The sequence below is a fragment of the Engraulis encrasicolus genome, chromosome 8 (assembly GCF_034702125.1).
Source record: "Engraulis encrasicolus isolate BLACKSEA-1 chromosome 8, IST_EnEncr_1.0, whole genome shotgun sequence".
NCBI lineage: Eukaryota > Metazoa > Chordata > Actinopteri > Clupeiformes > Engraulidae > Engraulis > Engraulis encrasicolus.
The window spans coordinates 46,447,237-46,458,903 of NC_085864.1; the positions used below are offsets into that span (position 1 = coordinate 46,447,237).

Here is an 11,667-nt window from a genome sequence, read left to right on the forward strand (position 1 = left end):
ATATCAATGATGCTGCGCTCGCAGTCTCAGGATATATTCATTTTTGCGAGGACACTATCGTTCCAAAAAAGACTGTGAAGCTTTTTCCAAATAATAAACCATGGATCACTCCAGAACTTAAAGAACTGCTGAACTGTAAAAAGAGACACAAAGGAGGACATCAGATCTATACAGAAAAATATTGAAAGGAAAATACTGGACTGCAAGTAGTTTGCTATGAGCCCAAGAAATGGAACGCCCTCCCCATCGAGATCCGATCAGCCAGCTCCGTCGACTCCTTCAAGAAGCAGCTGAAGACCCACCTTTTCATCCTTGCCAACTCCTAGCTGCCAAGGCGTCACAGTGTTCCTGCTCACAACCAGCCCTGGCAGGGGGCTCCCCTAGGTGGCCGCTGGTCTCTGCCTGAGGTTTCTTCCTGGCTATAGGTTTTTTTTTCTCAGACCTCATTGAGCTTTTTTCCCCCTGCAAACTATGATTCAAGCGAAAGGGAATTTTTCCTCACCCCTGATGCCACCGCATCTGAGCGCCCAATCTGTGTGACTATCTATGACTTGTGCTAGACCCAGCCACTATGGACCTTACGCATCCAAGAATCCCGGTCCTAACCTACGTTGACCCTATGACTCTACGATCTCTTTCTATCTCTTCTTCCTCTGCCTTCCTGATATCTCTGCATCTCCTCTCTTCCTCTCCTTTTAAATCCATCTCTAACAATTATGTTCTTTTTCTCTCATTTGTTAAGCACTTTGAGTTGCATCCCTTGTATGATACAGTGCTATACAAATACTATTATTATTATTATTATTATTATTATTATTATTATTATTAAGACTGCTTATAAAAACAAGATTCAGTCACTATTCAACCGTGATGCTAAAAGGGCCTGGCAAGGATTACAAGTCATGACTGGATATAAACCTAAAATGCAGAATTTGACTGTTGTGGATGATAATGCCTTTTCAGATGAACTGAACACTTTTTATTGTAGATTTGACAGTACTGACTATATAACTTAGCAGGAACTGACAATGGATGCAGTCAGAGCTATGCAAGTCAGTGACATACAAATTAGCATTGAGGAGGCCAGAGAACAGTTTCTACATGTTAATATTAATAAATCTCAAGGTCCAGATGGTATGTTGTAAGGTGCTGCGCACATGTGCTGACACACCTGCTTTGCCTTTTCAAATGCTGTTTCAGCAGTCAGTAGAAACAGGATTAATCCCGGCTCAGCGGAAACAGTCTCTGATTGTGCCGGTACCGAAGAAAAGCAGGCCCAAAGAGCTGAATAATCTGAGACCTGTTGCATTAACCTCAGTGCCTATGAAATGCTTTCAGAAAATCATTTGAAACACCTACTTATTGAGGTAGCACCATCTTTGGACCCCCTCCAGTTTGCATACCAGTCAAGGCGGGGCGTGGAGGATGCACTGCTGACCATGACAAACAGCATACTTGAACATCTAGAGGAGCCCCACAGCTTTGCAAAAAATTGTTTTTATTGATTTCAGCAGTGCATTCAACACCATCCAACCCCACCTGCTGGTAGACAAATTGGTCAAGTAAGGTGTTAATCCAAGGCTCATTACATGGATTAACAATTTCCTGTTAAATCGTACTCAGCAGGTTAGATTTAATCAGGCTATCTCGTCCTCCAAGGTCATTAACACGGGTGCTCCCCAAGGATGTGTGTTGTCCCCCATACTCTACACACTCTATACCAACGAGTGTTGCGCTCTTGCGACTACACACTCCTATTTCAAGTATGCAGACGACACCGCCCTCGTGGGGTTCTTGAAAGCAGGGGAGCTGTCAATGACCAGCTTTGAAGAGGAGGTGGAGAGTTTCATTAAGTGGTGCAGTGACAACTTTCTTAATGTTAACGCAAGCAAAACAAAAGAAATGGCGATTGATTTTAGACGTAGTGCACAAGCAGTACCATCAGTGGCGTAGTCTAAGTAGAACGCAGGTATACGGAGTATACCCACTTCTAAATTTTAGCGGCTTCAATATACCCACTTAAAATTGATTGATCCATTATTTAGAATAGCATAAATACATACAGTATACCCACTTCAAAAAATACTCGAATATACAGTGTACCCACTTCAAAAAAGTAGACTACACCGCTGAGTACCATACACTGTTGTCGATAACACATCGATTGAGAGAGTAAACACCTACAAGTATTTAGGAGTTGAAATCGATGATCAGTTTAAATAAATGTGCTGCTTCTAAGGTGGAGAAACTTCAACAAAGAATGTTTTTCTTAAGGGAATTGCGCAGTTTTAATGTTGATTCTCACAATTTAGAGTTATTTTATAAGTCTGTACTTCAGAGTGTCTTGTCCTTTGGTCTGGTCTGTGTCTACGGTAGTATGCGTAAACAAGATCAGGATAAACTGCAACGCATTGTTAAAACAGCCAGTAGAATAATTGGATGCCATCAAACATCAGCTGCTCAGCTTTTTCAAGACATCACACTACACAAGGCTGAAAGTATCCTGGGAGACACTACCCACCCTTTACATAACAAATTTCAATTTAGCCAACGCGTTAATGGGAGACTGCTGCAAAGGAAAACAAGAACAGCCAGGTTCAGCAAGTCATTTGTTCCTTCTGCAATCAGAATTGTTAATGAAATACACAGTTCCCAGCAAGGGACTTGTGTGTGTGTGTGTGTGTGTGTGTGTGTGTGTGTGTGTGTGTGTGTGTGTGTGTGTGTGTGTGTGTGTGTGTGTGTGTGTGTGTGTGTGTGTGTGTGTGTGTGTGTGAGAGAGAGAGAGAGAGATATATGTATTGTAGCAATCAGCTGTTTGGGAGGAGTCAGAGAGGCATGGGGGAGGGGGTTGTATTTATTTATCTGTCATTTTATGTATTTATTTTGTTCTTAAGTCCTGTCTACCTTTGTATAGCACCCTGACCACTTGAATTTCCCTTTTTGGGATAATAAAGTTTACTTTGACTTTGACTTTGACTTCGACTTTGAGCAAGATAAATAATTTCACAACTTTTTCTACCTTTTAATTCAAATTATCGCCTGAACAATGCAACTGTGTGTGTCAGTACCAAAGAAAGTAGAGTAGTCACACACCGGAAAATGCATAGATCCAGATGACATGTCTGGTCCGCCCACCCAAAATGAAGGGCAGCGTTTGCTGAGGAGAAGACAAAGCAGGTTCAAATGAATTGTCAGTGAATGGCAACTGTGAGAGGAGAGGACAAGCAGGTTTGAATGAATGAATTGGCAGTGAATGGCAACTGTGACTCCGGGTGTAACTGTCTTCATGGGCAGACTTAAAGGGACACTGTGTGAGATGTTTAGTTGTTTATTTCCAGAATTTATGCTGCCCATTCACTGATGTTACCTATTTCATGAATACTTACCACCACCATCAAATTCCAAGTATTCATTATGACTGGAAAAATAGCACTTTTCAATACATGAAAAGGTGGATCTTCTCCATAGTCCGCCATTTTGAATTTCCAAAAATAGCAATTTTTTGCTGCAAAAATGACTTTACTTGGACCATACAAGAAAACATTTGTTTATTACTTAGTTAACGTTCATGTAAATATCAAATTTGGCAATAGGCAGCCCAGTTTCAATGAGCAGCATAGTTGCAGTACCTTTTTTTGACCTTTTTTTTACATTAGTGAATGGGCAGCATGAATTCTGGAAATTAACAACTAAAAATGTAATTTATTCCTTTTTAATTGAATTTAATTTATTCAGAGTTGTATAACATGGAAATAGAAGTACTCGTATTACAACACAAGTGTAGTATTACACTTATATAGACAACAAGTATAGTATTGCTTTCCACTAGGTCTAAGCCTATGTAATTTCAAATGACCAGTTTGTAATTTAATCTGGAGGAGTAGGCCCATTTCTACTTTAAACAACTATTAGTTTTTTTTTTCTATTTTATTTTATCTTGTATTTAACGTTTAGGTCAACCACGCTGATTTTAACCGCTTATATCCTCTGATGCTTGGAAGAAGTTGTCTTTTGATAACATGAAATAGCATGCAACTGGGTGGGTGTGCGGACAGAAGGGACTTTTTGTATAAAAAATGAGAAATCCAGCAGTCACAATCACATAAATTATAAAAGAAAATCTAGCCATAGGCTATTAATGGACAAAAAAAAGCCAAAGAATATGTGGGGTGGAGGGTGTATGGGTTGCAAAAACATTCTTAGGACCAAAAGGGGTGTTCTCACACACAGATAAAGTCTGGGAGCCACTTCATCAGTCCTACTTAAACTCGCAGTTCAGAATATGCCCAGCAGATGGGGTAATAGACCAAGTATGCTATATAAATGCAGTCCATTTAGTCCATTTACAAGTAGCCTATGCATCTGTTAGACCAGGGATGGGAAATCTTTTTCATTCCAGGGGCCACTTCATATCCCTCCAAGGGTCATAAAAGTCCTCCAAAGGCCGTAATATGAACACAAACCAGGATTTCCCCCTGCACTGCAGGTCTACTGTATTGAAGCCAGAAACCTTTACAGTTTTTCTCAATTGGTTTTGTACATTTCTCACAACAGAATAATGATTCTCAAAAGTCTTTGTTCAATTGTGACTTCCTGGTGTTACCTGTGCACATGGTCAAATCAGTTTCTCATTGTTTTCGGCATAGCAAATGCTCTTGTCCACCATGCCATGGCTGTGTACAATTCTCCGTGATTTCGTACATTATCAATTGCTTTTGTCATATCGCTCAAAAAGCTTTGTCACTGAATGCATGAAACTATCTCAATTTTATCTGATCAATGTAATGTAAAGCAGAAAAAAAAGATCCTCAAGAGTGCACTATTCAATTGACTGGCTTGTCCATATATGACACAATGACTAACCATTCTGCTGGCACTACGTTCATTGATGCAAAAACTTGGTTTTGAAAGACACATAAGGGTTTTGAGCAAGAGACTCGGATTTGCAGTTTATCCACAGTGTTTTGCCATTTGTTAAAGCTGTTTTGAGAATGAATATTATGTTTTGCAAATTGTGAGAGAGATTCGAGAAATGTACAAAACCAATTGAGAAGTACTGTAAAACAGACCCCACCTTCTCTGGGTTCTCCGAATACACCCTTAATTGCATTGAAAATAATTTCTAAGATTCTTTTACAAAATATGTCACATTTCATGTGAAGCAGCATAATATTAAAATTATATTGGAGTCCGGATAAAACAGCCTCAAGGGCCGTAAACGCCCACCAAGACATTGGTTCCCCCTAGTTTAGAAGGTAGAATTTATAACTCTGTTAGACACAACATTAGACTTCTGGTGCTGCACGTTTTACAATGTGAGTAGTAAGGATCGACCGATATATATATCGGGCCGATATTGGGCCGATATTTGCATTTTTCAAGTGTATCGTATCGGCCGATGCATGTGTGGTTTTGCCTGATACGCAATATTTATTATTTTATGTCATTCTGTTTTTTTTTTAAAAGCACAAGACACTATTTTTTGTCACTTGATTGTTAGACATTACTTGATTGTTAGAATGGGCTTTTTTAAACCCATATCGGCCCCAAATATCGGGTATCGGAAATCGGGTATCGGCCAGGGTTGATGAAAAAAAATTCGGTATTGCATCGGCCATTAAAAAAATCTGTATCGGTCGACCCCTATAGTAGAATAGTAGCCAATTAGGTCCTCCTCATCACATTGTATTTAGGGTAGGTTGGTGGCCCTTTCAGGTGACTGTGGCCTTGGCAGGGCTGGATTAAGAGGACCCTGGGGGCCTGCTACAGGTGGCTTTAGGCCCCAACGGAAGACAGATTAAGTAACGAAATTACATAGAAAGTAGGGCTGTAACGATATTGTATCGAACCGAGAAATCGTGATACACAGAGTCATGATTCTGTACTGTGATACAAAGAGGCAGTATCGTGATACAGCCTTTTAACATTTTGATACCCATCTGCCCAGAAAACAACCACATGATATGAAGTGATAGTGCTTCCAAGTGCTTCCAAGCATCATCATTATTATATAGAAACTTTTAAAAAATATTTGTAGCCTCTTGTAACCTATTCTACCTTTGAACTATCATAGTTTTTATTTATAAAGATTATAATGTTGGCAAATGTAAAATCGAGGGGTGTATCGAACCGTAGGTCATGAATCGTGATACAAACCGAATGGTGAGTTGAGTGTATCGTTACAGCCCTAATAGAAAGTGTCATAATTCCAACCCAAGAGGAATATTTTTAAGATTTGATGTTCTACCTGACATGGCAGAATAAGTTATCAATTCTGTATCTTGTTAAATTATTGATTTCCCTTCCTTTTGGCCAACTGGGGCCCCCTTGCAGATGGGGGGCCCTAGGCTGCAGCCATTTCTAGTCTGTGCATTAATCCGGCCCTGGTCCTGGATCCAGTCAAAGATGAGAGTGTGCAGGACCCTGGCAGATCTTCCATGCACCTCCGAACCCGCCCCAAAACACTGCATGCAACTGTAAAGCCTACTGTTGCCTCACAAAAAAACCTAGAACCTAGACCTAATGATGCCGCAGAAAATCTATCTATCTATCTATCTATCTATCTATCTATCTATCTATCTATCTATCTATCTATCTATCTATCTATCTATCTATCTATCTATCTATCTATCTATCTATCTATCTATCTATCTATCTATCTATCTATCTATCTATCCCGGATAGCCTACTATCTATCTATTCGGTATAGCATATAGCTAAATAAAGAACTTTCATACACGTGTGTTTCCAAAGTCTATGCAATGCGTAAAAGACTGTCGGGTCGTGACAGTCCACCGGGGCGCCATGAATGTGCGCACAGGAAATTCCTCGTCTCTGCAGCTTTAAGGCAGTGTGCATGCCTTGATGATGCCCGCAGCAGTCCTGAACTTGTTCTGAGACGTTGGGGCTGAAAGCGTCAATTCATCAATCATAATCACTTCTCTGACCTCTTAGACTCAAGTCGGCTTTACACTATGTGGTGCGCAATGCAAGTTTAACCCCCTCAGTCTGGAGGCGCGCGCTCTCCCCTCACATCAACATCCAGTGGTGTCGCATGAACCGCAAGGTGCGAAGGGGGAGGAAGGAGTGGAGAGCGGCCTGCCTGCCTGCCTGATCATCACTTCGCCAGAGCAGAGGGATGCCTCAGTCACCACCGACGCATGCAGGCAAACGGTGAGCTAGCCGTACTGAGCGCATCTATCGATTTACTGCGGCAGTTGCTGTTGCAGACTGTGTCGCCGGTCAGATTCCTCCACAACGCATAGGCTACAACTCGACTGCCTTCGACTATGCGTTTTAGGCGAGCGTGGATGTTACGCACTATGTCAGGCTTGTGGAAATTGTAAGTTTGTTGTATCCAGAACCGTCCGGTGTAGTGCTGCGTCAAGGACAGTGGATTTTTAGCGGATTCCTCTTTAGCAAACTAAAGTGAGTAGCCCGAACAGTGTTGTGATACTAGCGAGGGGACTGGAAATCCTTGACTGAGGTTGGATGATGTCATTGTCCAGGCTTGCACTTTCATGATGGTATCAGAGGCTACTGCACCACACGTTGAATGACTGCACAATTCTGCATGCAACGCTCTTGCCAAATAAGAAGGGGTCTCCTCTGGGTCCGCTGGCCATGTAGTCTTTAGTTCTGCAGGACAGTAGATTGAAATGCACTGAAGATACATGTGTACCAAACGCCCAAACGTGAAATTCAGCCATAAGGATTCCAATATCACAAGTTAAGCACAGTTGTTGCAAAATAGCCTACAACTGGTTCTTATATCCATGCCACAATCATTAGGTTTAATAGACTATTTGTACACCCTCGAGGTGAATAGTTATATTATTTGCGCATCACTCTGGGCAGGTGTAGCCGCGATAACTGTAGGCGGTAGATGGGATATGTGGTACCCCACTGCTTGCTGTATGTAATATGGTGTCCGTGACTACAACTACCGGCAGTCATTGCGGCTCCTTAGACTTCCATTCGGCCGGGAGCCGCAGTAAATATGGTACTTCAAGTGGAGTAGACTCACTACGGGTATATTGTACACACAGCAATCTCCAAAAAGTAGTATCATACATCGGATAGAACCTTGTTTATGTCAACTTGTGTTGTGTTTCGTTACTTTCAGGAACTGCTGAAGGCATGTGAACCACGACTGGACGTCTTTCAAAGGAGTGTCCAAAAGCACTTGACAGAATAATCTGAATACAGCGGGGGAACTCGCAGAGCCGCAGCGGTCCAATTTTGGGAATGCGGGACATGGAGGCAAAGGCTTACAAATAACGCACAGTTCAAGCGGTAACATGGGCTGAATATCGTTTATCCAGGAAAAAAAAGAAAACAGACGTAAATGAAGAGGAACAAGGCCCGGTAGCAGTGTAGCGCATAACGGTTTGCATGGTGCACAAGGCATCTTATTTTCCGGGTGGACTTTGCCTGCGCTTTCTGCAGTAGAGAACCCACACGAATGAACGCTGTACATGGACGTACTGGAAGATAGCGGCTAAGGTGTGATGGCAACCAGTCAAGAGCAGAGGTAAGTTTGAATGAGTTCATCTGACTCCATTTCGAGATGTAACGTGTACCAGAGAGCATCCTAAGCCTGCTCCAGTGAACTGTCAACAGTGTCATGTTGACTATCCTTGAAGTCTTGCCAGTGTGTGAATGTGAAATGATGCCTGCAGATGTACAAAATGCCAATTAGGCCTAACGTCAACGCTGAGACATTACGCACCCACCACTGATGCCGAAATTTTGTTTGCCTTCTCTCTGAAAGCCTGTGATTATCTGTTTGACCATTTTAGCGTGGTTTCAAACAACACACTGAAGATTTGCCAAAATGTCGCCGAACAGTAGCCTAAGTAATTTTGCTAAGTGAGTTTAATGTCCTTAGTGTTTTGGAGAATTCCCTGAAAGCCCCGCCCTTCCCTGAACTCGCGTTGGGGGTACAGAACAGGCTTCGGTGGTGGGATGTCCTGTTGTGGACATCGTGATCCCTCTCTTGGCTTAGGGTCCTCACAGTAGAGATACACTCAGTGTCAGGCATGCTGAGACGACGAGCGCACTGAACATCCGCTAGCTAGGGCTAGGCCTACTACATCTCAGTGACGATTATGATTAGGATGATCAGGGGCGCCGCTAAAAAAATTGGGCCCCATGAAAGATTCAGATTTTGGGCTCCCAAAAGAACAAATTATGTCATCAGCATCCTGCCAGTGGCCCTGTCAGTGCTGGCGGACCCTTAGAATCTGTAACACCTTTCCTCCCCTCGCGGCACCCATGAGGATGATGATGGTAGGATGATGGACAATATGGTGTCCCAAAAAATGGGAAGAGGGTAAAGACAACATGTCAGCAAGTGAGTTGACTGTTGTCTCTGTGATCACAATGCACATAGCATGTAGGAGAGTGAGAAAGGCAAGAATGGAATATGCCATGACAGTGGCAGCAGGGCAGAGCCCCTGGGCACTATAGGCCTAGCCTGATTATCATCGACTTTCAAATCTCTTCGAGACTTGGTCTGACTAAGAGAATAACAATTATCATTTCCCAAACAGCATTTCCCAAATGGCCTCCCTTGGTTTGGTAATGAATGTTTGCTTCCCAAAAAAGTGTGAGGAGTTCCCGTATTTGCGGGAACTCAGAAAGTACTTGCATTGACTCCTGACCTGACTTGTAGCAACGCTGAAGCTGTTGCGTCACTTGGAGGGCACGGCCTGGCTACTATAAGCCTACCTCACAGATGCCCCCATACAATACAATACAATACAGTATCAGTAAATGTTGTGCCATACAGTGTCCCTAAACTGGTTGAAATTGTATGTTCTTATTTCCCAGTACTTTTATGTGTTTGTTGATGTTGTCCTTTTTCCTATTTTTGTACTGTTGCAACCGCCCTTTCTCCGAGACAGATTTCTCCCTGGTGGAGACTAATAAAGTAACCTAACCTAACCGGTTGGTGCCCCTGGGCACTGTGCCACTGGTTGGCCCTTATGGATAATCCGTGATGTTAATGGATATGATAATGGTTAGGACTATTGTATTAACTACACTCTCAGAAATAAAGGTACAGAAAAAGTACAAAGCTCGTCACTGGGGCAGTACCCTGAAGGGGGGAGAACCATCGTGTCATTGTAATGGCTACAAATAAGTGGCCTACCCCTTCAGCTCATACCTTTTAGTCACAAATATGTTCCTACCAGGCTACAAATGGCCCGTCGCTCCAGGGGTACACTCAAAAAAAGGACTTGGATTTGGATTAAACTAGTTTAATACATAGATATTAGGGCCTACATAATGACAGACATGCCATTTTCGTTTAGGCTGAATCTTGTTCATTCTAAAATAAAAAGTGACATAGCACCATTGAAATAGTCTATTGCCGCTGTGTTGTGGTGTAAGTCAGTGTTTCCCAACCTTTTTTGTCTATGTACCCCCAAAGCCTTTTCGTTGTGCCCTGAGAACCCCCTAACTCATGATTTACATCGCCTTTTCTATTCCAGTGTGACTTTGCTCCATGCATTTGTTAAAATTCAATTTTTCCAAGTACCCCCTGCAATGTGCTCGTGTACCCCTAGTGGTACATGTACCCCTGGTTGGGAAGCACTGGTGTAAGTGACTTGCATTGAATTAGCACATGATCATTTGTCCCTCAGCATTGTGTGTTGCTCAGCGTTATTCAGATGCGCTGTTTGGCAGAGGAAGAGGTGCAGTAGCCAAAATGGCCTAGACCAGTTTTTCTCAAAGTGGGGCGGAAGCCCCGCTAGGGGGGCGCGGAGGTATTGGAGGGAGGGCGCGTGAAGGGGTATTCAATTAACTCTCCTGTTATCCTCAGATTTAGGTTACATCCGTGATCCTTGGGGTCATTTTGACCAGCCACTTAAATGTCTACAAAATCAGTAGAAGCAAAAACTTTTGCACCGGTTTATGCCTCAGATATTTACTGTTGCTCTCTTAGGGACATAAAAAGCCCTTTAGATGAGTCCTAGCACCCCCACACACAGCCCACACACCAAAAAATGACTAGGCGAAAATGTGCAACAACTGCCCAAAAGTTGCCTTGAATTAGTTTTGGCCCTCGTCCACATCATACAGATTGTTAGTTATCAGAGCCCTAAATAAAGTGAAATGTTCTGTTCTAAATAACTTGTGTTCATATATTTTCTAGACAGATTTGAACATGTATTAGCAAACTATGGTTGCTCCATTTATATTTAATATACTTAAAACAATTTGGAGTCAATTTTTCAGTCGTTAAACATTGAATGGGGAAAAATAGACCTCAAGGATAACAGGAGGGTTAAAAGTCACAGAGGGTCAGTTTTTCCGAATTCTCTCCAGTGAAGGGGCCGAACATAGAATCTGTATAACTGCGAGCAGCACGGTGCCTGAGGTTAGGGTGCAAAACAAACAAGCTAATAGCTTTCCAGACACCGATATTCGCTTCTCTATTTCTTAGTAGCCTTAGGATGGTTTATTTATGACATTGTTTGACATGAGATTTCACTCTCATGTGAATGAATAGTAGGGATATTCTCAATCTGAAGTGTTAGTGATCGCAAATGATGCACGACCACAGACAGCACGCATATTTGTTTTCGTTTGTTCAGACCTTGTGGGAGGCCAGAACCTTGCCATCCAAGGGCCGCATCTGTCCCCAGGGCCTCCATT

At 42.4% G+C, this 11,667-nt stretch overlaps 1 protein-coding gene across 1 annotated transcript in view; it reads left to right on the forward strand.

Annotated features, from left to right (window-relative positions):
* Nucleotides 1-7,987: 7,987 nt before the first annotated feature.
* Nucleotides 7,988-11,667, forward strand: part of sacs (sacsin molecular chaperone) — a 78,042-nt gene continuing 74,362 nt past the window's right edge. Inside the window, exons 1-2 of the mRNA XM_063205850.1 lie at nt 7,988-8,031; nt 8,126-8,533. Of these exons, the coding sequence (XP_063061920.1) occupies nt 8,511-8,533 (23 nt within the window). The 5' untranslated portion in view covers nt 7,988-8,031; nt 8,126-8,510. The remainder of the gene's footprint in view (nt 8,032-8,125; nt 8,534-11,667) is intronic.